Source organism: Sminthopsis crassicaudata, chromosome 3, assembly GCF_048593235.1.
Source record: "Sminthopsis crassicaudata isolate SCR6 chromosome 3, ASM4859323v1, whole genome shotgun sequence".
NCBI classification, from domain to species: Eukaryota; Metazoa; Chordata; class Mammalia; order Dasyuromorphia; family Dasyuridae; genus Sminthopsis; species Sminthopsis crassicaudata.
The window spans coordinates 151,901,969-151,929,057 of NC_133619.1; the positions used below are offsets into that span (position 1 = coordinate 151,901,969).

Here is a 27,089-nt window from a genome sequence, read left to right on the forward strand (position 1 = left end):
TGTGACCCTGGGCAAGTTGCTTAACCCCAGCCTCAGGAAAAAAAAAAAAAAAGAAAAGAAAAAAAAGAAAAGTCTCGGTACTCTTTTTGACATATGTGCTATATGAGGATGCTGCCAAACCCCTGTTCTGTAGCTTCCAGAATCCTGTAGACCTTCAAATTTTCATTATTTTTTTATAAGTTCCCCAAAATCCAAAACATGCATATTTAAATATAAGTACAAAATTACCTTCCAAAGTAAAATAAATTTATATTTAAATTAACTGCCATTTTGGATTTTCCATGTTGCAGCTCTCTTCCAGTGGCATGGATAATTGCAAGTTGCCTATATGGTTTCCAATTTCAGCAAATAAATTTATTTTATCTATTTAAGAGCCACATATATTTAAAACTTTAGATAGTGAAACAATATCATTTCCATTTTTTTGGACATTTTTAGAAAAAGAAAGGAAAATCAGAAAATGACTATTTCTAAGAAAACTTCAAAATTATGTAAGGCAAGAAAAAGAAGCTCATTAGACAAATGTTATGAAAAGTAGAAAAGCAAATACAAGGTACCTCAAAATCTCTGCGTTTCTCATAAATGGGAATTATGAGTTTATAAATGTCGGCAATCAGCTCGTAGCGTTCAGCCTTCCAGAGACCATCTGCACACTGTTCTAGCAATTCCATCAATACGTCCTAATTGCAGAAAAAAATATAATTGAAAAATAGGGCAATTATCAGAGAAATAATTTATAAAGAAGTATAAGTTGAATGGTAGCGTTAAGTACATTAAGGTTTCCTTGTTGGTTAAAAGTTAGCCTCCATGGTTCTGTCAGGGTACATTTTTCAGATGCTTTGCAAACATTATAAGAGTTAAGTAACAAAGCTCAAAATTGGCTATGGTATAATGACCATGAGTATTTCGTGAAGGGAACAAAATTGTCACTGATATTTTGCACGCCTTGCTGGGGGCTCCAGGCATCCACCACTACTCCTGGATTGCTTGGACCATAACCTCCTCCTTTCCTCCCAGTAAATTGTATACTGCTCCTGGGTCCCTTAGCTTTGACAGTTTAGCCCTTACCTTGGTGGTACTCAGGCTTCCAGGCCATTTCACAAAATGCCATCCTGCCTCCCCTTCAAGCTTCCCTTTATGGCATGTCTTAACTCTTTAAAATAGAAGCTCTCTGAGGGCAGGGACTATCCTTACTTGCTTTTATCTGTGTCCTTAGTATTTAGCACAGTGTCTGGCACATGGTGACTGTTTAAAAAATGCTGCTTCTATCCACCCATCAATATTTGCAAAGTATTTACATTTGGAAGTTATTTCCTTACTCCATGATGGTAGGATAACTACTGCCTTCAAAAAAAAAATGACTTTTTGTGAAGACGAAATGGGAGTGTAACTGTATGGAGAATAAATATAAATGGCCTCAACAGATAATAAAGATAATTTTATAATAAGGCAGCAATGGAAAAAAAAAACCCCAAGAATGACTCATAAATAATGAGTAAGCAGAAGTTGGAATTAAATAAGCAAAAGACTGCAGATTAAGAAGCAGCATAACTGCCATCAATGCAGGTCTTGAAGTCATGAAGACTTGGATTTAAGGCTTATCTCCTTTATATACCAAGGGCAAGTCACATAACTCTGTTTGCCTTGATTTCCCCATTAGTAAAATGAATTGGAGAAGGAAATAGCCAACCACTCGGGTGTCTTTGCTAAGAAACCCCCAAGTAGGGTGACAAAGATTTGGGCATGATTGAATGCATCTCCTGAAGTAACTCAAGATCAAATTAATTTTTTTGGCTTCCTCATCCCACCGACACTCTCACCTCCATATCCTGTAATCCAGTGACAGTGGTCTCTTTGTTGTTCCTCACACAAGATACTTCATCTCCCAACTCTGGGCATTTTTACTAGCTGTCACTATGCTTGAAATTTCATCTCCAGATTTCCTTCAAATCTCACCTTCTACAAGAAGTCTTTCTCAGTATCTAGTGCCTTCCTATTGTTGTCTCCTTTTTACACTACATATATATAATATATAATACATATAATATAAATAATAATAAACATTATAATATATATCTATTATATTATACTATAATGTAAATATATTTATACACATACACATATATATATTCCATAGAAATCTGGTTTATACATAATTGTTAACTTGTTATATCCTTCATTAGACTACGAGCTGCTTGAAAGCAGAAATAACCTTCTGTCGTTCTTCATGTCTCCAATGATTAGCACAATGCTTCACATATAGTAGGTGCTTAATAGATGTTTATTGACTGACTGACTGGTATTGAGTTTGTAGACCACTAAAAACACCATAGCCTTTTCAAATAGTTATTATTTATTCATACATTACACTTTCTTTCCTCATTATATTGCTGAGAAAAAACTATCAACTACAATCAAAAAATGCTACTATATCTAATTAAAACAATAACATTAGTGTTCTGGATTTCCAGTCTATGCTAGCACATTTTTGCCTTATTACAACAAATATTTGTCTTTCATATTAAGATTTTATTTTTCTTCTGTGAGAAAATTGGGGTTAAGTGGCTTGCCCAGAATGAAACAGTTGATACATATCAAATGTCTGTAGCTGGATTTGAACTCAGGTACTCCTGACTCCAGAACAAATGCTCTATTCCCCTGCTCTATCTTGCTGTCCCCATCCTCAGATTTTAAAGTTTCTTACTTTTTACATATTTGTTTTTAGATTTAAATATTCTTATCTACTGATCTGAAATAATTGCTTTTCAAGTGGCAAGAAATAAAGTCTATTGTAAATTTTAAATTTTTTTCTTTAAAAATTAGTTTTATAAAAAACACTGTCAGGGCAAGACAGTCTCTACCTCTATGACATCCTTTAGGCATACAAATCATAAAACTGCTATATGCATGACTGAATATTCTGGGATCAATGCTTATAAAAGGGGAGCCAGATGTCTAATGGTTTTTATCATAATACCCATTAACTAATGAGGGCAAAAAAGTCATATACATAGCAACCAACTGAGTTCTCCTAAACAAAAAGATGCATTAGTGTGCCTATTTATGTTCTGCATATTTCCTTGCAGGTTATTTTTTAAAGAAATTTTTATAAGTGAAAGCTTCACTATGATCAAATATGCCTTATTCCCACTTGGCTATGAAAAAGTTGAAAAAAGTTCAAAGAAAAGCACAATGAAACAAGTAATCTACCACTATCTCTATATATTTTTTATGTTTTGTATATATTCATATATTTCTTGTATTATTATTTTTTTCTTTGCAATGTGTTAAAGAGCACTGGCTCTGACGTCTGATTTAGATACTATATGATTATTAGGTAAGTCACATGACTACTTTTAACCTTACTTTTAAAATGGATACCCTAGGCAGGGATGTTCTGCGAATTATATGAGATAATTCGTATAAAATGCTTCACCAATCTTAAAGTGCTATAAAATATCAACAATATCACTTGCTAACGCTTTAATAAGTGGCTGACCCGTTCCTTGGTTGGGTTAAATGCCTTGGGATGGGGAATTACTCTCTGAGGTAAGGTGATACAACTTACAGCTTTCGCTTATGAACAGAATTCCACTAGCCTGTGTATATGACTGTCCAAGTTGGCTAATGTCACATGTCTCTAAAGATTCAATGGTATATGACAATCTAAAAGTGATTTCAATAACAGATGGCCCGGAGTGGAGGTCCTTCAGATGTGTTAAAGCAAGCCTAGATTTGATCACTTATTCAATAAACATTTCATTATTGAATCCCTACCTTGTGCTAGAATAAGGACACAATGAGACATGATTCCTGCTTTAAGGAATTTGTTGAAACTCAGTGTCTCATCTACTCACCCATCCCCATCATCACAAAAGTATATTACTATAACTGGGGGAAAAATAAAATATTTTAAAAAGAAAAAAATTTTTTTTTCTTTTTCTTTTCCTGAGGCTGGGGTTAAGTGACTTGCCCAGGGTCACACAGCTAGGAAGTGTTAAGTGTCTGAGACCAGATTTGAACTCGGGTCCTTCTGAATTCAAGGCTGGTGGCTCTAACCACTGTGCCACCTAGCTGCCCCCTAGGAAAAAAAAAATTAAGTATGCTACCAGTATAGAGAGGCCTCTATCTGTGAGAGACGGATATGAAGAAAAGTGTATGAGCTAGAAAATAAGAAATCCTAGGTTCTGGTCATTAATTGGATACATGGATATAAGAATTAGAAAGGGCCTTAGAAGTGATCTAATCCAATGGTTCCTCAACATTTATTCTCAGTTTCCTTTATATATAGATATGTCTAATGAGTTTTTGTTTATAATTTATAGATATTTACCATGTTACAAAGAAAAACTAATTTTGAATTTGTAGCTCCTCTGAAAAGGTTTCAGAGACTCCCAGGATTCTCTGGACCACACTTTGAGAACCACTGATCTTATCCAACACCTTCATCTTACACATGTAGAAACCATGGCTCTTAGGAGATGTGACTTGCTCCCTATTGTATTGATAGTAGAGAACACTTTCAGGATTCAAAAGCAAATCCTTTGACTCCAAATTCAGTGTTCTTGCCACACAAGAAGTCACTTCTGACTTTAATTAAATGCTACATTCTCTCGCCTTCAGTTAACTTTGTAAAATAAAAGATTTGTTAAGAGTGATTTCTAAGGTCCTTTTTAGAACTAAAATTTTATATCCATATTGAATTTATCAAGGCTGTCAAGCAATAAATTAGTCATTTCTTTTTTTTCCCTCTAACAGGTACAATGACTTTCCCTCCAATCCCACTTTGCTTGTGCTTCTCTCATGAATTTTTGCATTATTCTATACCAAAGGTATCAAACTTGAATGCAAGTAGCCCACAAATCTTCTGAGTGTTGCCTTAACTAGATTAAAATGGAATTGAGAATAACAAAATAAATAAAAATACAACAGAGATAGTTGTCAATTTGTGGCTTTTTAGGTCAACATGAACCTCACAGGGGACATTTTCTATTTCAATTTGACATGGCTGTTGTCTACTGTATCTATCTGCATATGTAGTATTTCTGAAATGACAGATCCATGAGGACATAACCTATATATTTTTTAAGGTTTATATTTGATTCACCACTTGCTCTTCAGGCAACAGATATTTACTAAATACTTATTTAATTAAAATTTATTAAACCCTAATTTAATAGCATTTTTAAAAAGCAATAACAACTTATATGGACTTCTATAAGCCATTTCTAGGTTAGAAAGAACTTTTAACAGTCCCAAGAGGTGGACAATTACAAGCATTTTCACCCCCATTTTACAAATGACTGAGCTGAGGTTTATAGATGAGTTTATAGACTAAGGCTTTGTGATGTTTTTCAGCAACTAAAATTTAGTTTGTATTTTAAAAAAATAATAGCTTTTATTTGTCAAAATACATGCAAAGATAGTTTTCAACTAGCATTTTTAAATTATCTACTATATGTTAAGCTAAGTGAGTACTGGTCAAGAGACTTGCCTAAGTACATGCAGCCAGTAAGAAACAGAGTTGATCTTCAACTTCAATGCTTTAATTCCAAATATAATGCCTATTGTATGGCTCCACAGATCTGCTAATACTTTTAGCCATATATTTACGGAATATTTTCTGCCTTAATGGAGTTATTGTGCAAAGGGGAACCAAGGCAATATAATTTTGGGTAGATTTTTTCTCTCCTATTGGAGTTTATAATTTAGTTTGGAAAATAACCACATAGTCAAGGCATTATGTCAAAAGAAATAAGTGAAATGATTGTTTTTAAAAATTATTAGTTATTTTGTAACTACAGCTATTTATTATGGAACAGGATTCAGAAGGATGTTTAAATTATGAATTAAAACAAGTCATTACTTAATACTTAAGGAGCTTATAATACTGTAGTAGTAAGATAATACTGGTATCCAAATAACTATAACATAACATAAATATAAATAAAACAAACATATAATATAAATAAAAAGATGGCATATCTATGATGTCTCATTATGACATGGAATTAATGGGATCATACATTTAGAGGTAAAAGGGACCTTAGAAACCATCAAATCCAATCTTTTCATTTTACAGACGGGATAACTGCGACACAGAGAGGGTGCCATACAGATAGTAAGTGGACAAGGCAGGATTTGAATCCAAGTCTACTTGATTTCAAATGTGGTCTATCTTTAAAATGTCTCCAGCACACAGTAGCTGAGTGACCATAGGTAAGACATTTAACCTCCCTTCTGTTTCTTCATCTATGAAACAGAAAGGATAATATCTACTTTAACCTACTTTATAGGGTTATTGAAAGGCTGATATAAGCTAGACATTTAGCAAACCTAAAGAGCTATCTAAATGCTACCTGTATAAGTGTTATCATTGTCAGAGTCCTTGTGTCTCTTCAGGGTTTAATTTATATAGAGATTTAACTCTCTAAGTTACAAACAGCTGCTGATATGCATCAGTGAAGGGAGTTTCCAGATAGAGTGTATGCTTCCCTTCCAATTAAAACCAGAGGTCAAGGCAAAATTTTAAAAAACAAAAAAAAAAAAAAAAAAAAAAAACCTCTTCTTATAGTATGCACTTAGTATTCTGAAGTGAAATGGTGCCATGATACAGAAAAAGCATGGGTTTGAGATCAAAGAACAAGGGCTGAAATCCCAGCTCTGTGCTTTACTATGTGAGTGATCTTATATTAAGACATTTGCCTTCCATCAAGACTCAAGATTTCTCACCTGTAAAATGAGGGGGATAGATGGCTTCTAAAGTTTTTTTATACCTCTAGCTCTTTTCTTTGGTCCTATGTTGTCATATCCCACCCCTACCCCCACCCCCACCTAACTGTAAGTTCCTAGACAATTCATGCTTAACCTATTTTATAAAGTAACTATAGAATGTAAGTTCCCCAAGGGCAGACTTTTTCAGGGCTTTTTTGTTCCTCTACGTCTAGTGCCTAGTATATAGGACATCCTTAAGAAATTGAACTGAACCAGATAGAGTGCTTCATAATGATTTTGTAACCTAACTACAACTTATATCCAATTGCCTGGAAACTGTTCTCTGTCAGAAGTAAACTACTTTGGAACCTTTTGAGGAGACCAATTTATGTACTTAATTGTATCTGGCAGTAAAAATTATACTAGCAATTATTTCCAGCAAAGCATGTGCATCTTTTCACTTCAGCTTTTCCATAGTCAAGAAACATCTGGCAAAGATAATCACCTTTCATAATGAAAGTCACTGTTTCCTGAAAAATCCTGTTAGATAAAAGTACTACAAAACATGGGGCATTTGGGCTTTTCTCTCTCCTTCTATACATAATGGTGAAGTCTCCAAAGTTGTTCTTGAAGTTTCACTTTTGATGCTTTTATCTTTTGCTAAGTATTTTATAATTCCACTATATGTTACATCCGGAATTACATGCACCCTGGACTTTGTTAAAGATTAACTAATTTTATGCTTAAAAACAAGCAGGCATATGGAAATATGGATAGGTAGTGATTAAAAATATCCTTAGCCCTCAGTTTATTTATAGGAGCTCAAAATTTTTATTCACTTTGTTACTTCAAATTGATCTGTCAGTCAAGGAAGACTTATTAAAAGACTCTGTGCTAGGTACTACTCTAAGTGCAAGGGATATAAAAATCAGTTAAAGATAATTCTTTTCCTCAAGGAGGTCATAATGATCTCTTAATTTTTGTGCATACCAATTCGTAAGGCTGCAGAAATGATTCTATTTTACTGTCAACCAAATGAACACATTCAGACTTTCACTTATTGGTTCCTATGTTATATTATTGCTGACCACTAAATTTAAGATGACAGCATAGAATGGTGGTGAAGTAGATAGAGTACTGGACCTGGAGCCCAAATTCAAATCTGGCCTCAGATACTAAACTAGCTATGTGATCCTGGGCAAGTCACTTAATTCTGTCTTCCTCATCTGTAAAATAAGCTGGAGGAAGAAATGGTAAATTACTACAGTATATTTGCCAAGAAAACTCCAAGATGTGATCTTGAAAATCCAGGTACAACTGAGATGACTGAATGAAGTTTATGATACATTTACACCCTGATTAGCTTGCATACTGCCTTGGAAATATCAAAGCAAAAAGACAGGGATTATACATGTGCAAAATGTTTGTAGCAGCCCTTTTTGTAGTGGCAAGGAACTGGAAGTTGAGTGAATGCCCATCAGTTGGGGAATGGTTAAATAAGTTATGGTATTAAAAGAAATGGAATGTTATTGTTCTATAAGGAATGATGAGCAGGATGATTTAAAAAAACCTGGAAAAAATGAAATTAATTGATGATAAGTGAAATGAGCAGAATCAAGAGAACATTGTACCCAATAACAACAAGGTTGTGGGATGATCAACTAGTACTCAAAACTTGATCTCCATATCAAAGAGTCAGTGTGATATAATGGAAAGAAAACTGGAATAGTGTTAAATGGATTGGGTTACAATTCCAAATTTTTTATTCACTACTAAGGGAATGCAATAGCCTAGAATTTTTATAGGAAGAAGTCCTGGCAAAAACTCAACTTCTGAATTCAGCAAAAGCTCAACTCCCTGAGCCCAAGGAGCTCAACGCTCAGCTACAGTTGGGACAATTTTCATGTTACTGAGTAAAAGAAATATTTCACAGACTGGACATTCCAATAAGGAAGTTATAACCAAAGTTTTCATGAGCATGGACCAGATCATTATTATTTTTTGAGAATAATTTTCCAAATAGTTTTTGGAAATTTTTTTTAGCTGAAAAAACTCCCACTCTTTGTAGCCAGTTTGGTTATTTAAAAGTTTATTTTGGGGCATAGGTAATTGGGGTTATTCTGCTTTGGAAACAGACATCCTTAATCATTTCTCACTGTTTTCTACTTCCCTACTCCGTGAATTGGGTCTTTTAAATTTTATTTAAAGTTATCCAAATTCTTTAAAGTGTATATACACTCTGAAGAAACAATACAACATAGTAGAAAGAATTATTGTTCAGTCATTTCAGTGAAATCTTGATCCTATTTGGGGTTTTCTTGGCAAAGATACTAGATTTGCCATTTCCTTCTGTAGCTCATTTTACAGATCAGGAAACTGAGGCAAACAGGATTAAATGATTTTCCAGGGTCACACAGCCAGTGTTTAAGGACAGATTTGAACTCAGAAAAATAGTCTTCCTGACTCTAGGCTTGGCACTCTCCACTGAACCACCTACCTGTCAGCATTTAAATCTCTGCCCTGCCATGTGACCTTGAGCCATTTCTATAAAATTAGAGGGCTGGCTTAGATGACTGCTAGGTCCTTTCCAGATCTAATGAAATAAGAGCATGTAAATAAAGATTTGTTAAATATAAGAAAAAATATTTTTAGGTGATTGATTCAAAGTCTAACTGCTTTGAATTCCATGTAGTAAATCTTAATTTTAAAGAAGAGCAATGATTTCTAAAGCTAAAGAGTTTTAATTCCTATTTTCAGAGCAATGTAAGATTGCTGTGAAGTTCTTTATAATCAGTTATTGTCTATTTCTCATGGAATGCTTCCACATGCAGCTTCCCCATACCCCCCCCCCCAGCTTAGAGGACACTTCCTAGAAAGGAAGAATTAGTCTTTGTGGGTTCGCAGCAATGGACAGAATGATCTTAATAAGATCTGAGAGTAGCTGCAGCTGCAGAGGAAAGAAAAACATGAAAAAAGGTGGTGGGTCTAGAAACCTTTTGGGAAGCAAATAGCAGGAAAAGGCCAGTTATGATATGCTCAAGTAACTAAGTAACCCAATGGGAAATCTAAGCACTCACCTCATTAAAATGGACATCCTGCATCCCAACGTCTTCCATCATTGAAGCTTCTTCATCTATATTGGGGGTAATTACCCTGAAGGCTGTGCATCCTTGCCTAAACATGCCTAGGAAATTTGAGAGAAAGACATTTGAAAAGTTAATTGCCTGAAAGTAGGTGAACTCAATTAACTCAAGGTACCTTCCTGCTGAAGACAGGGGGTGTTTCCATTTTCAGAGGGACAAGGCCAAATCTTGAAATAGGTCAAGCCTTAAGAACACACTCAGACGAGGGCAGTCAATGCTACTGATTACTTCTCCTGATTATTATTCCTTCTCTCCCCCCCCCCCCCCCACTTCTCTTAATATTTTCTGCCCTGCCCATATGATCTCAAGTCACTTAATTTCTCTGGGCCTGTTTCTATAAAATTAGAGGGCAATTCCAATTTCCTAATTAGTTCTGCTTTTAACAAGTTCTTGTATTTTAAAACAATATTTAATTAATTAGTATATAATTTAATTTAATTAGTATATAATATAAAGATTTTCCATGTTATGATTATGGGAGACCAATAAATTTATGGCAAATACATAAGCAACATTCACAGTAGTTATGTTAAATTAAATCTGAAGAGATCTGTCAGGAAAATCATTGCCTAGACACCAGATAAATGTTCACATCAAAACGATTGAAAGAAGAAACAGGCAATTGAAAGAGTCCCACTTCCTTTAAGCCTCAATAATATAAAAAAATACAATTTGCCTAACCCAGTATGATTGGGAGTAGACCAATAAATCATCATTTATATGTTACCCTCCCTCTCTAAAATGAGATGGGGTTATTAAACAAAAGCACTTCTATAGCACCAGAAATTTGGAGACTAGATTAGCTGATTTCCTCCTTAGTTGCCTCTAGTATATGATGAACTCTTTTACTCTACCCAAGAAGGAAACTGCATAAGGAATAGTGCTGGGGCTTTGAAAATTCAGATACAACCATATTCTGGGGGAAAATAACAAATCTAGGTTAAAGTTAGAGCTAGAAGAAACAGCTGGGATCAACTTCCTTCCTTAAAGTATTTCCAACAATTTTAGGCTTAAATAATGATGATAATGATGATGGAACAATATTTTACTTTAGTTGGCTAACCACCTGTAGTGGTAACATTTCAACCTATAGAATAGTATGTATCTGACATAGAAAAGACTACTTTATATTTCATAATTACCTTGCTATTAACGGATTAACATGATGATGTCACTAATTAATTTTTTTTGTTATTATTATTACTTTTGTAATAGAAAATTTGGCTTTTATGAATGAAAATTGTGAACAGAGAAGCCAAAGCATGAATTTGGATTTGAGGCAAACAAATTATGACTAAAAACCTCAGGCTAAACTGCTAAGTCAGTTGACAAAATATAATGTGACATTAAGAGGGTCAAATAAAGATGTTAAGGAGTTTTATGTAGATGAGTTTTCTCACCAAGCATAGGAGAGCTCCAGAAAGAGGGGGAGAAAAGGAAGAGAATGAAAGCCATTTGTCCATTTGATGACCAAGAAAAACCCAACACCAATGGATGGTAATAAGTAGTGGCAGGCCTGGATGCTAGAGAAGAGGCCCCCAGGCTCACCTCCCAGACTGCTCCTTTGGAAGGTATTGTGGTTGTAGGGGAGGTAGGGTAGTTCCCGCCGGAATGTTAGATCTGCTTGTAAATATGAGGAAATGGATTACCTGATGATAATCTTCACAGAGAATCCTAAAAGTAGCAATAGACTAATAAAATTTTTCTTCTTTAGAAAAAAAATTTTTTTTTGGTTTCCTCTTTGTATTTGTGACAATGTTTGATTTATTTTAACTTAGTACAAAGTAGACAGATTTGCATATCAAAATGCATCCCCTTTATTCTTTACATACTTCTGGAATGACTCTTTCCCTCCTGGTTTAATGCTTCTGTTTTCCAGGGTATTTTCTGTACTGTAAAATGATCTTAAAAGCAGCTTTGCCAGAAGCTGATATAATAATTTTAGAAAGGAAAAGATAGATAAATAAAAAAAGGAACTAGTCAAGGTGAGCTTATCAAACTCCCAGTTAACTTGTAACCTAACAGACCATAATAGCAGCAGCTCACATTTAAAGTTTACAAAGCACTTTCCTTCCACATAAGTAATACTATCCCCATTTTGGAGATGAGCAAACTCAAGCATGGGGATATTAAATGATTTGCCTGGAGCCATACAAGTAGCTAGGTAAATAGAAATCCTTTTAACTTTAAAGTGCTTTGTGGAAGGGCAGAAGTGATGTAATGGATGGAAATGAGAATTCTAGTTGCGCCAGTTTTTAGTTGCATGAAACTGGGCAAGTCACTTAACCACTATCAGTCTCAATCTCCTCACCTGCAAAATGGGAATAATACAACTTATACCACCCTATCTTTTTGAGTTTCTGTGAGGAAACAATAATAGCAACAACCACAATAATAATAGTTTAATATTTAAACAGTGGTGGTACTGTGTAAAACTTTACAAATCTTAAATCATTTAATCCTCCAGGCTTAGAGGCCAACTTATACCTTAATTTCCATTTAAACATGAATTGTTTTTCATTATTCTACCTCCTGTACTCAGTCCAGCACCCAACGCATAGGTACTTAAAAAACATTTGTTGAATGTTTTTAGATTAGCAAGTGAAAAAGAACAGACTAATAAAATGAGCATTTCCCCTCTGACTTGTACCTATTTAATCTCTTCCTTTTATCACAAAGTCCCATATTTATTTCTGAGTGGGACGAAGGCTATGCATACAGAAAATTTCTAGGTTCTCAAAAACGAATTATATAACTATGTCCAATAGAATGCTCAGAGCTGACCATATGATTATACTCCTGAACACGTTGAAGTATGATCCAAACCTTCAAAAGGATGAGTTGGTCCTATGAGAGTGGAATACTCTGAAAAAGATCAAGTCCTTTTAGTCCTAGTTTCATTTAGTGGAAGGAACACTTAGCAACAAGCATCACAATTTGTGGTCAGAAACCTTCAACAAAAATGGCAGCATATGATTTTAGAAAAGGAAAAGTCTTCCAGTGTTGGTACTCAGTCTAACACTACTATATCAAACAAGCGTGTCTAACAATCTACATTCTGGTGGTACAGTCTTTAAAGAATTGTTTTTTAGGTTTATTTAATTCTTTTAAAAACCTCTGCTTCCTCTTCTTTTTTAAAAAAGTTTGTTTCTGAGGGTTCCAGAACAGTCTTCATCTAGCTTCATAGTTAACATTTCTTTCCTAAGCTGTCTGTATACCAGAAGAAGAAAGTATTTCCAGCACAGCAGTCCAATAAACACACCTCATAAATCCAAAGTTAACTTTACCAATCACTGGCAATCATTTCTTACCTTTTCTTGTAAGATACTCAGCCACCAAGGCTGTTACGTGGACATAGCACATAGCTGCCTGTAAAATAAAACATCATACATTAGACATGTCATTAATGACATTTTATATTTGGGTAATGCTATCATGTGCTATAATGACCTGATAAAGTAACTGTAGTCTTTTCAAGTTACTGAGGTAACCAAAAAAAAAAAAAAAAAAACCCCAAAAACCCTAATTAGTCTGACCTTTCACTGGTTGAAAAAAAGATCAAAAGGAAAAAATATTGTGTAGCCATGGTACTGAAAATTCTACAACTGGCTGTTTGAAATTAAAGTTTATGGATGGAAAAAGGGAATCAAAAGAACAGATGCTAGCAGGAGTTCCATAACCACGGAAGGCTTCAAAATACAAAAAGCAAAATGTGTATGTCTCTATGAGGATTTGCTGCCATCATTTACACTAATGTAATGATCAAATATATTTGGTAAGAGATGGGTCACACATAACCTGCTTCAATTTAAAATCTATAAATAACCTGAGGGAACTGAGAACCAAAATATAATTATCAGGGTTATTACCAATTCTGTCTACAAGTAATGCCTTATCCAGAAAGACAACACAAATATCATTATCTTTCGCCTAAAACCCAAGTCTTATCTAAACTTCTCTATTGTGGGTATAACCATAGCATCAATCTTATCTCCTTACTCTTCATTTCAATTATAAAATCTTGTCATTTTGATCTCCATAACATTTCTTTTATATAAGTCCCATTCTCACTACTCACTTGACTATCAGTTAAATTCATTTTCTCTCACCAGTATGAACTACTGAAGTAACCTCCTAATTAATTTTCCTCTTTAAAATTATGTCCCACTTCAACCCATTCTCCACAAAGAAGAGTGATCTTTCTAAGGGATGTCACTTTTGAAAAAAATTTCATACAATTTATAAACATTTTGGAATTTACTTTTAATTATAATTTTACACGTGCTTTTTAAATAGTTTGCCATTGTGAATTTCAGTTACATACATTCTAATGGCTCCTTATCACAAGAATCAGATATAAATTATTCTGGTCTGGCATTCAAAACTCTTCACAAAACAACCAGGAAAGACTTAAATGAACTGATGCAAAGTGAAATGAACAGAACCAGGAGAACAGTGTATTCAGTAACAGCAATATTGTATGATGATCTGCTGTAAATGAGTTAGCTATTCTCAGCAATACAATGATCTAAAATGAAAAAAAAAAATGCTATAAATTTCCAGTGTAAGAACTGATGGAGGATGAATGCAGATTGAAATGCATATATATTTTTCTTTATCTTTTTTTGTTTTTTTTTTCACAACATGAATAACATGGTATTATGTTTTGTATGACTGCATATCTATCTATCTATCTATCTATCTAGCCTATATCAAATTGACTTTTCAATGAGGGGAGAGAATTTGGAAAAAGAAGAGAATTTAGAAATCAAAAATTTTTTTAAAGTATTAAAATTGTTACAAGGAACTGGGGGGAAAATTAAAGCATTAAATAAAAAAAAATTCTTCATAACTTACTTTTCCAGCTTTATTATATTTGTTTTCATTCATGTATTCTATTGTTTAGGCAAACTACCTTTTTTACTCTCTGTCATACTCAACACTCCAATTATAGTCTTTATGACTTTGCAGTGATTATTTCTCATGCCTGGAATTCACTTTATCTTCATCTATGCCTCTCAAAACCCTTAACATTCTTCAAGATTTATCTCAAATGCTCCTTTATACATGAAAACCTTTACTGATCTACTCAACTGTGAGTGAAGAAGTTCTCAAATTTTCTTGCTTCATAATGCCCTTAGCATTCCTGTAATTTTTTCCACAGCATTATTAGGCCAAAAGAAATATCTAACAAGAGTTCTACTTTTTAAGTAGTTTAAAGTTCGTTTAAGTAGTTAAGTAGTTATTTTTAAAATATCCTGCTGTGGCCTCTGAGAGGTGACATCATGGGACATTGTTTTTGAACTGAGATGCTTAGTTCCTCTTCCCATTTTGTGTGTGTATGTATCTGTGTGTGTTTGTATGTGTATGGGTGTTTATAGGGATTTGGCTATGTTTATCTATCTATCTATCTATCTATCTATCTATCTATCTATCTATCTACATATCTATTTAGATATCCATATGTCTCTGTATATGTAAACACATCTACATATATAGATATAGCTATAGACACACACACACACAGAGAGATATTTGTTTACCTCTATAAGCTCACTGAAAGCAGATTATTGCATTTTTGCTTTTGTAATCCCATAAACAAGCATAGTGTCTGACATAACACTGACACCTAAATAGATGATCACTGACTGATTGATTAGTTGATTTTTGTTAAAAATGTTTATATCTTTTCCATTTTCTTTTTTTTTCCTTTTTTTCTTTTTATTATTATTTTTTGCATTTTCTTAAAGTAAACAGAATTCTCATTTTAATTCTCATTTTAAATTGCTCAAGAAATTGGAATTAGCTTTTTCTATATTCTAAAAAGAAACTCTTTTTGCCCTGTCTCTCAATTTTAAGTTAATATAGCATATATGCATACACATATATTTTTATATTAAATATATATTTTATCACATATTATATATACACACATTTATATTTGTCAGATGAATATTTACCACATATCTGATTTATATTTGATATATGTATATTTACCATATATTCACCAAATATAAAGCTATGTCTCTCTGAATAAACATACATATATGCACTCACATACACATAGACAAACTCAAATATATTTAACTTAAAACTGAGATACACACATATATTTCTGGTTTTTCAATCCTAAGTTAACTGAAATAGAAGCTTAACTACAAAATTCAATCAGCTGACCTAATTATAAAAGAGAAGTCATTCTGATTGGAGAACAAACACATATGTTCTAAATATTAAGAATCTAGTTAACTGATTTCTGACCAGAAATGAACAAAGCTGAAAAAAAAATCTAGTTATTATACCATTGATAGTGATAAGAAATTCGGAGATGGCATATAATACTATGACTTATTATAATAATAATAATTTATATTTTAAAATATTTTATGGCTTATAAACTATCTCATCACAATAATTTTGTGAGGAATTTTGTTTTATGGAGGGTAAAACTTAAGGTCCAGAGAGATTAATTAATTTAGTCATGGTCCTAAAGTTATTAAATGTTAAGAATCTTGATTAAAATCCAGGTTTTTAGTGATTTTTTTTTTTTTTTTTGCTAAAACACATTGGTAGGAATGATCTCATGTAGACTCCTGTCCAATGACTACTTGGTTGTGGGTTGCTGTTACCCCCATGTTGCCATAGAAGCTACATGATAATCTGGCCAAGGGTGGTCAGATTGACTGCTCTTTGCAGCAACAAACTGTGGAAATAGTGCTGGCTTGGAAGTCAGGAGATACCTGAAATTGGATCTCAGTTCTAACATTAGTAGTTTTGTGATCTCAGACAAGTGAATTGATTTTTTGACTCTTCAGTTTCCTCATCTGTTGTTGTGTGACTTCAGTGATAGAATGTCTATAAAATGCTCTGTAAACGTAAAGGCACCATATAAATGCCTGCTATTAAAATGGTTCTCTGTGTAGTTCTTTGTATGCACAGAGCCAAAGTAGAATTGAGGTATTTGTTCAGGCACCTTCACACCTGAGCTGAGTAGGTTTGGGAGCTGGAAAAGAATAGAAGCCCTCCTCCCCTTACATTCTGCACTACTGGAAAGGGCTTTGATGACCAGTTTATGATATGGAAAATTTAAACTTCTGATCATAATAGCATGGGTCACAGTCCATCTCACAGGAATTTTCAGTCGTCTCCATTTACTTTATCAATCAAAAAGAGTTTATTAAGCATTTACCCACCCCTGCAGCCTCTTTCTCCCATTTGTGAGATTTTCGTATCTACTTTGGGCTACTCTGAGGAAAGGCTCGGGTCAGCCATCCCCACTTCTGAATTTTGCCCCAACGTGGTCTTCCCTTCCAGCTCACTTTTATGTGCTGTTCTCCCCTATTAGAATCTAAACAGAGATTGTCTTTCTTTTGGTCTGTATTTTGATTTCCAGAAATTAGCAGAGTAGCAAGCACTTAATAAATGTTACTTTATTTAATTTAACTTCAGCACTGTGCTAAGCACTGTGGACATAAACAAGGCAGAGAATAAGCATTCATATGTCACTTATTATTTTCCAAGCATTATATAGGGTGTCTTTTTTTAAATTGTTTTTTACAAATGTTATCGAATTTTTTCCTAACAAAAAGCCTGTGAGAAAAATGCAATTATTATTTATCTTTTGTTATTCCCAGTACTTAACATGATGCCTGACACATAGGAGGTGCTTAATGATACTTAATTATTTAATTAACTAAAAAACTAGTAATAAAGTAAATAGGAGTTGCTTCCTGATTGACTGAAGAGAAAACACTTGTTTTCACAGACTAAAGTTATTCAATGTGACAGAGGGCTGATCTTAAAAGTCAGGAAGACCTGCATTCAAAATGTGCCACAGACACATATTAACTTAGTGACCCTAGTTAAGTCACTTAACTTCTGTCTGCCTCAGTTTCCTCATCTGTAAAAGGAAAAGATTAGACTCAATGGCCCCTCAGTTCCTTTCCAGCTCTAAATTCAATAATCTTTGCTCCCTCTTGTTCAGGTTATAACAATTCAGTCCTGACAGCACAGAATAAAATGCAACAATAATTAGCCCCTTTTGGCATCCAGGAGGCTTATTCTTTTGAAAGAACAATTTAAAAATATTCTCAAACTACAGACCATATGACTTCCTTTCACTTGAAATATGGTCACAGGAGAGTTGATGTAGGTTCTAAATGTCAATGAAATATAATAAGCTCTTAATTTTTGGATAGATGGCTCAAAAGGAATTGATCAAAGAATGTAAATCTTTGTGTTTTTATGCACACTGCCTTTGATATATATTGAATTTTATTTGGAAAAATATCGATGGTGGATTTTAAAAGTAATCCTAGCAGCAACATTATTAAACTATTTAAAGTTACACATAACAGACTCAAAGCATTATTTTTGATTATATCATTCTACCCTGATCAAAAGCCTTCAGTAATTCCCCAAAGATTATAAGTTAAGTCATAAACTTCCTATCCTGACATTCAAGGTCTTCAAAATCTGAATCCACTTGACTTTTCCAATCTTTCCTGTTATTACTTCACTAATCATATCCTCTAATACACTGCAAATGTCTTTGCTCTCTGTAATGTTTTCCTTCTAGATTACTATTCTTCAAGGTCGAACTCAATCTTTTCCTGGCTACTCCAAACCACAGTGATCTCACTGTGCTTTTTAAATTTAAAATTGTTTTTATTTTGATATTTTATTTTTTTCATTTAAAAACTATTTTTAAACTTTGGGTTTTTTTGTTATTGTGTTTTGTTTTGTGTTGTTTTAATACAATTTTGAGTTTCAAATTTTCTTCCACTCTGCTCCCCTTCATTGAGAAGGCAAGCAATTTGATAAAAATTATACTTAGCACTTCTTTTTAGATAGACTACCACTCTTAATGTTAATTAAATTTTTGTGTGTCTTATCTACCCAGTTAGATTAGAAGCCCTCTTGAAGCAGAGACTAGTATTTCTATTTTCTGTAGCAGAAGTGTCAAACAGAGGTCCAGCTTGTAACTCCCCAAGTGGGGGATTGTAAATTGTACATAATGTACAATTGTCATGTGTGGCTTCCAGGGATCCATTATGTACAATTTGTTGTCCCCTATTTTTTTTTTTTTTTTACTTTTTCATCACTGCTCTACAGTTTTCACTGTATGTTGAAGCACAAAATGTTAACTGATGAATAATACCTTATTATATTACCTAAATCACAAAACTAAAGCTACCTCAGAGAGATCTCCATTTTTGACATGGATTCTTGCCATACTGTCCAGCCACGTCTTTCTGAGTTCCGGAGTGCTTGCATAGGACTTGGCCAAACTGTACTGGAGATCTACCAGCATCTCAGGATCATTTTCATGCTCTTTCATTTGAGCTGTGGCCATTAAAACTGTGCGAATCCGTTTGGTCAAATCCTTTACATCGGATGAGAAGCTGGTGTGCTAAAATCAGAGAAGATCAGAGCATTCATGGATTCATTTTCTGGTCTAGAAATACTGGTTAGAAATGAGGATTTCTATCTCTTCCCCCCCCCCCCCCATACAGAGGCAAGGAGAAACTTGGCTACTTACCTTAATTAGCCTGTCACTATTGGCACAGTTATTGATGATGGAAAGGGACTGCTGGAACCTGGTTCCTCCAATTCCAACAACATCTGCTATCAATTGACTCACAGAAATGATAACCTTGAAGAAATATCAATACAATCTAATCAATTTCCATTCAAATATCTACTCCGTGAGATTGTAGTTTTAGTCAGGATGTTTACAGGGACAGCTTTAATTGTTGTAACTAGTACTTCTTTGAATGTAGCTAAAAATGTTCACAAAACATTTTTATTCCTATAGATTTCTTCTGGAAGGTAACTTCAAATTCATTTAAGGACTTGTATGCTGAAACTTTCATTGGCAGATTATCTAATGACAGGAATTAGATATCTTATTACTCATGGAATGATTCACATTTTAATTTTATTTTCTGAGTGACTTTTCCTCCCCATTTACTTGTAAAAACAATTTTTAACTTTATTTTTTACAGTTTTGAGTTCCAAATTCTCTCCCATCCTCCTTGCCTTTCCCCTCTCATTGAGAAGGCAAATAGTTTAACAAAATTTAGTCATGAATTCCCATTTTTCTAATTAATCTCTAATCTAATTTCTAATTAAGGTTATAGAGTTTTCTTTCTAATTTCTTGAATCAATCAATAAGTATTTAAGTGCCTACAATGTTCCAGGCATCAGTGATACAAATGTAAAGCATAGAACAATGGAGAAAGTAGGTATGTTATAATGAATTACAGTGGGGAAGGGTAATGGACAAGCCTTTGTAAGCACCTACTATGTGCTAGGCACATTATAAATGTTGTCTCTTTAGATCCTTATAACAAAACTGTGAGATAGGTACTATTATGATCCCCTTTTTAGCATTGGGAAATTGAGACAATTTGGGATTACGGATGAGAGCTTCAGAAAGGTTAGGTAATTTATCTCACTTTGAGAGTTGGGAGAGACCTGGATTTGACTGACAACTCTTAAACATGTACCATACTGCTAAAAATCTCTAAACTTGATTTCCTCATCTATAAGATAAGGACAACATTATTCTACCTGGGAGAGGTATTGCAATAGTCAAGAGGTGATTTGTATATAGTAAAACCTAAAGTCCTGCAAGTATTATTTACTCATGATCATAAAGTAAGTGAATTGTGATGTCGTCTTCTGATTCCAAAGTCAGTCAATAATATCTCTACCAAATGTTATTTGTACATTTACTTATTGTTTTCCAAAGCTTGTTTTTTAGGGAGGCAATGAGACAGGGAAAGAATGGGGGAAGGGATACACCATTCTCATTGATAAAGGCAATGTATTCTAGAAGAATTTATTATTTGTTATGTCTCTCCCTCAGAACATAATACCATGCATTGAAAAGAGCTCAATGTACAGGGGTGGAAATTAATAACTGAATGGAAATTAAAAAGTTAAAAGTATTTCCATCATTTATATATGGAAAGAAGAAAGGATAATAAATGTAGTATCTTGAGTGATCAGCAAAAAAGAAATTTAGAAATAAGGAATTCAAGAAAATTTGGTAGTATTTTGCATAGTCCAAAGCCAAAAAATATATAAGTGGGGAACAAGGGGGAAAGGATGCTAATTTGAAGCCTCTTTTCCTTCATAATCAGTGTGTTTCTTAGAGAAACTCTTCATGGAAGGAAGTATCATAATTCAGCACCTTTGATTTGGGTTCAAATCCAGGCTCAACCTATCTGGCCTTATTTCAGCCTTAGTCTTGCATCTATAAATGAAGGGGTAAGATTTGGGGCTCCCAGGAAGATGGATGACAGTGGATTGAGAGGTGGGTCCAGAATCAGGAAGATCTGAGTTCAAATTCTATCTTGGGCATTTACTAGCTATGTGACCTTGGCCAGATCAATTCACCTCTCTCTCTCAGTTTCCTCAACTATAAAATGAGAACAATAGCCCCTTCCTTCCAATGCTGTTGTAAGGGTCAAACAAGATGCTATTTGTAAAGTGTCAACACATACCTATTTCCTTGTTTCCTATATCTAAGACTCTGAGAACTTTTTTTATATTATATTGAGCTAAGCATTTCAGTCCATTTTACTACACTGTCTCAATATTTAAATTATAATAATAATTTCATGCTAATTCTTGTGCAATTTGGGAAAATAACACATGGGACTTGGCCAAAATGGCATTTTGCCATTACAATAATACATCTTTGGAGCCAGAATATTATAATTTGAAAGAGAAGACAGATCAATAAATAGGACACTGAAATTATTCAGCTAAAATTTAAGAAATGAAGACAATCCATCTGTGCCTAAATGAGAAATCACACTTACTTGCAGATGTGTCCTCACAAAGGATTTTTTTCCTGTGTAGTCAAAATTATTCCTCATTAAAAAATACAGCAGCTGGGAGGCATCAGTACGAATGGAACTCAGCTTGGAATTACAGTACTTCAGGATCTCATAGCACAACGCAGCACACATGTCTGCTCTACCTTCATAAAATGTAGAGGGAAACTGGGGGAAAAGGAAACCAAGGTTGTAAAAATTAATGCCCAATAAATTGCCCTTGAATCTCAGATGCAGCAAATGGGATGCATAAGTAACAAATTATCTACATTAAGCGACTCACCTTGTAAATTAATGATCTTAAGGCAGTGAAGACGTTTTTCAAAGCTGTCTCAGATTGGTGTTTTTGAAGAAAACACAGGTAAACATCAAAAACCTTTTTCATCAATGGATTATGTCCATGATCAGCCAGGAGCTGGTTCTTAAAATAGATAATCACAATAGTTAGAAGACAGACTGGAAATCCCTGAGGAATTTGAAAGCATTTTCAAATAGGAGTGGATTTTACAGAATAGCCATGTTTTCTGACCAGCTGTCTAGAAATCAAAACTTTTATTTTTAAAATTGAAACAACTTGTGTTCTAAATATACTTGTTAGGCCCTATTTGACACTTCCTCTCTAACATCATGCATAAAGTCTTTCAGTGAAGGAGAGAATCTTCATATCATACAAATAATATTCCAAGTTTAGTCTCATAAATTTAAATGCTTATGTAGCATATGGGGTGTGTTGGGTTTTTTTGGTACTATTTACTAGATATTTATTTATGGTATGTACATATATCTCAATAAAACTATATATTATGTTTAACATATTATTTACTGTCATTCAAAAATCAACCTGTCAGATTTTAAGATTATACTTTATTATTTATCTATACTATTGATATATTTATATTATTTATTATACTTTATTATTATTATATTTAAGGAGGATTCCTGAATTATGTTTTGTGAATGAGATGTGATATATGTAGCATAATCCTTTGTCATTACAATTATTAGCTGTAGTCACACATGGAAGTCCCACAACTAGGGACAACTGACTGAAATATAATCCAGGAAACAAACATACTATTAGGAAAGAGGGGGGAACTATGTGTGGCTTCTAAGTTAATCTAAATGTAACAAGTTATTATTATTATTATTTTTAACTACCTTTTATTCTTAAAGGGAAAAAATTAGAAAGTAAGTCATGATAGAAAGACTGAATGGGAGTTTGGGCAGTTCCAATTAACTTTCAAGATTTCCTCCATGCAAATGACTTCATTAATTCAGTATTTTCTAAGTCTGGCTGGTCAAATAATTCACATTAGTTCCCTAAAGATTCAGAACAGCAAGAGGTTCACACACATGGCCTTTTTCACTTATATATGCATATGAAATGGTTTGGGAGCATTTTCAAGAAGGGACAAAATGTATATACTATTGTATATGCATGTTCATAGAAGCAGCTGATTATTAACTGTGAATGTCTATAGACAAACATCGTAATCCAAATAAAATTCTAACAAAAATCTTCCAAAGGATTGCATTCCAAATTCATTTTATAGTTTCTATTAGACAAGCAATAGATAAACACACAAGAGAGCAAACTATTTAAACTAGCTTTGTTGCCAAGTAAACTGGATGAAGTTAGAATTACAGAAATTAAAAATTAATATTTATCCTTTCAACTCAATGGTGAATGAGGTTCCTTAAAAACAAAACTTAATGAAGCAAAAAAAAAACAAAAACATCAGATCATATAACTTGAAGGTTCAAAGAAACCTTTAGAGAACAATCTAGTCCAACTCAATTTTACTAAGGAAACCAAGGTTAACTACTTGGAGAAGAAAATGGCAAACCTATTCCAGGATCTTTGCCAAGAAAATCCCAAATGGGGGTACTAAGAGTCGGACATGAATGAAATGACTGAACTAAATTTTTTCAAGGATGAAGTCATGGAATCAGTAATTAAACAAATTAATAGAAATGGAGCCTTTTGTAAAACTGAGTTGGCTCCTTGAAGGCAAAATTATTTTTGTCTTTCTTCATATTACCTGGATTGAGTACCGTGCCTGGTACATAGTGCTATGTATTACTAAGTGCTATTTTGATTGATTTTTATTTTTTGATTGAAAATTTTTTATTAATATTAGACTTCTTCAAAGCTCATATTAGTAAATAGGTCTTGTCAAGGACACAGACTTTCCAGGCAATTATCATGAGATACTAGAAACAGGCCTATTTAAGAAACAATAATGAAGCAATTTTCATACATGTTTATTCAGGTTTTTTGCTTTTAGAATTCACTCTTTTAAAATTTACTTTTAGAAAAGTACTCTTTTGGTCAGTCGAGGTGATACGTCATTAAAATGCCAAACCTGGATTCGAGAAGACTCATCTTTTTAAGTTCAAAGCTGGCCTCAGATACTTATTAGCTCTATGACCCCAGGCAAATCACTTCACCCTACCTTCTTCAGTTTCCTCATCTATAAAACAGAGGTGGAGAAGGAAATGGCCACCTACTCCAGTATCTTTGCCAAGAAAACCCCAATGGGGTCATGAAGAATCAGACAAGACTCAACAACAAAAAAGCTTCCTTTCAATCACAGAGGCAGTATGAGCTTGACCTCATTTAATTTAGCTAACAGAGTCAACCAAGTTTTAAAAAATGTCTCCCAGTTGAACTTTTTTTTATCAACTTCCTAGCAATTCACTCTTCAATGATTTGTGTAAGCACCCCTTTAATTCTTATTACTCTTTTTAATTATACATTCATTTTTACAATATAGTTCATGTGCTGTGTTAATTTATCACTCCATAAAGCTCTTTTAAGAGAAATAAAAAGGAGTTTTACTAGAAGCAGATTATTATTAAACTTATTTTAGGAGCAAAGAGAGTGCAGTACTATATTAAAAAGCAGGTTTACACTGAGACAGCTCAACATTAAAATTTTATAGTGGTAAGGACTGGACCTGTGTGATTCAGATGAAGGGAAATTCTAGATGAAGAAATCTTTCACCAAACTAGATCAGCATTTTCTTTTCAGTTTAAGGTTCATCTTAAAAATTTTATCTCAAGCATTAAGAGGTTAAGTGACTTAACAAGAGTCACAAAGATAGAATGTGTCTGAGATAGCACATGAATCTGCCTTGGAAATAAGCCTTGAATCCGTGCACCAACTATCCTGCCTCTCTTTACAATTTTAAGGCATTTTCTTTTCTCTCACTGTAACGAGCTGTCGTCTCTAGAATCTGCCGGATCACTCTCTGGGAAGAGATCTGCTGTGTCTTCTACTCAAATCTCTCCGACAGATTCTTCTTCCTGTAACGAACTATTGTCTCCAGGCAGTTGCTGTTAACTCTTGTCCAGAGAAGTGACTTCCCTTCCTGCAGGGAGCCCCGTCAAGCCTGATGCAATTCAGAGTCCCCCTCTCTTCCTGGAGTGCTGTCCTCTTTATCCTCCCAGAGAATGGGCGTGAGATAATGCAAGGGCTTCTGGGAAGAACCACTTCAGCCAATGAGCTTGCTCCTTCTATCAAGTCAACCTGAGTTCTCACCTTGTAATTGTCCAGACAACCTGAATTCTCACCTTGTCACTGTCCAGACAACCTGAGTTCTCACCTAGTAATCCTAACATCTCACTATACACATACGTATATATACATACATACATATATATATATATGTGTGTATATATACATATAGTGTCATAAAATAATTTGCATATGTATATTATATAAATATTATGAATATATTATCTATCTATATGAGAGATCAGAGCAGCTGAAAAGCGATTATTTTTCTACTAAGAGATTTAAAAAGTAATTTTCTTCGATGAATTCAAAACATGGTCCTACATAAGGGTGTGCTGGAACAATCTGTCCTTGTTCTCAAGGTGACTGAGTCTGAGCATTTCATACTTGAAAAATAAGTAACTGCTACAAATCAGGGCTTGATTTGCTGTTTTGTTAATTGTATAGATTAAGGAAAATTATAATAATGCAAATTAAAGTAAATCCTGTGCAAATCTCTCCTCTCCTTTTTACTGGCACATTTCTGGCAATTATCGCTGAAAGAATATTCACCTAACTTAGACACTGTGAAAGATACTCTCTACTAAAATTTGAACAGAATTCATATTTGACATTTCTGAACATTTTCTTGGTTGTTGTTTTTTAATCTACTCATTTTCCAACTTGCTAAAGATTCATTAAAAGTGGTCAATTTGGAAAGGGTCATTTTTGACACAATTGCTTTTTATTTCTCTATTTAAGCAATACTTATGGTTTTTATCTTTTTTTCAGTCGATCCTAATCTTTGTGTCCTTTGAGAGATTCTTAGTGAAGATCTCCATTGTTGCTATGTTCTGTTACCAAGAAAATAAAGACCTGACCACTGATGACTATCAGGAAAAATCTCCCTTAGCCCACATCATGGAAAATCTTAAAAACTTTCCAATCCTGAACAAGTATAGTGCCAGAAGTTGAATGTTTGAACCTAAGAAGACCAGACAAACATATATCCTCAGTCCTAAATCTGCTTCTGTATTCAATCCTGCCTCCAAATCTTAAATTTCTAGTCACAACCTTTGCTTTCATTTGTCTGTCTATCTATCTGATCGTTTATTTTGTAATGTGCTCATCTGTCTATCCATCTATCTATCCATCAGTCTATCCATTTATTTTGTGATGTGGTGAGGAAACTAGAACCTCAGTGTAACAAGTAAGTTATTAACAGTAGCAAATCATGATCAAGCTTTGTTATAAAATCATCCAGCTGGTTTGTTTTGTTTTGTTTTGTTTTGTTTTGTTTTCTTGGCCAGTGAAACAGTGCAGCACACAGAGGGCTGATATGGGCCAATTAGACCTGAGTTCAAATACTATATCAAATACTTTCCAGCTGTGTGACAATGGACAAGTCACTTAATACATGTGAGCCTTAGTTTCCATATTTGTTAAATGAGGGGAAGGAAAGCTACATAGGTCTTCATTGTGAGTTCATAGGTCTCTTGTGAGAATTAGGTGTTTTTACACCTTAAAACACCATATCAATATCCTTTGTCACTAGACAGGATGTCTCAAAAATCTTACCTGCAATTTTAAACTAGAAAAGTTTTAAGGTTTTAAATCTTAAAGCTGCACTAAGAGTTTTGGGATTCCAATTTAGTGATTAGTAAGAAATCTTAATCCCTAGAGTGTATAACATAAATTCTATTATAAAACAATTAAAATAATGAAATCCTATTAATATTGTCCTTTTAACAAATATAATTTTATAAAGGCTATTATTATTGCTTTCTAATTTTTGCAGAGAAAGGATTAATTCTGAAATTATAATTTAATTATCTACAAATAGTTGCAGAAAAATTATGATCTAGTCTGAAAAATGTTTCTCTG

At 33.7% G+C, this 27,089-nt stretch overlaps 1 protein-coding gene across 27 annotated transcripts in view; it reads right to left on the reverse strand.

The window, feature by feature from the left end:
• Positions 1-27,089, reverse strand: part of DOCK9 (dedicator of cytokinesis 9) — a 353,079-nt gene that overhangs the window by 22,013 nt on the left and 303,977 nt on the right. For 15 of the 27 annotated variants that reach the window (XM_074299422.1, XM_074299428.1, XM_074299424.1 and 12 more), the window contains 8 exons: positions 21,990-22,127; positions 21,692-21,874; positions 19,399-19,512; positions 19,054-19,269; positions 13,169-13,226; positions 11,406-11,480; positions 9,792-9,898; positions 558-680 (listed from right to left, as the gene is read on the reverse strand). In XM_074299422.1, coding sequence (XP_074155523.1) covers positions 558-680; positions 9,792-9,898; positions 11,406-11,480; positions 13,169-13,226; positions 19,054-19,269; positions 19,399-19,512; positions 21,692-21,874; positions 21,990-22,127 — 1,014 coding nt within the window. The remainder of the gene's footprint in view (positions 1-557; positions 681-9,791; positions 9,899-11,405; positions 11,481-13,168; positions 13,227-19,053; positions 19,270-19,398; positions 19,513-21,691; positions 21,875-21,989; positions 22,128-27,089) is intronic. The other 12 variants (XM_074299433.1, XM_074299435.1, XM_074299430.1 and 9 more) reach the window with 2 other exon arrangements.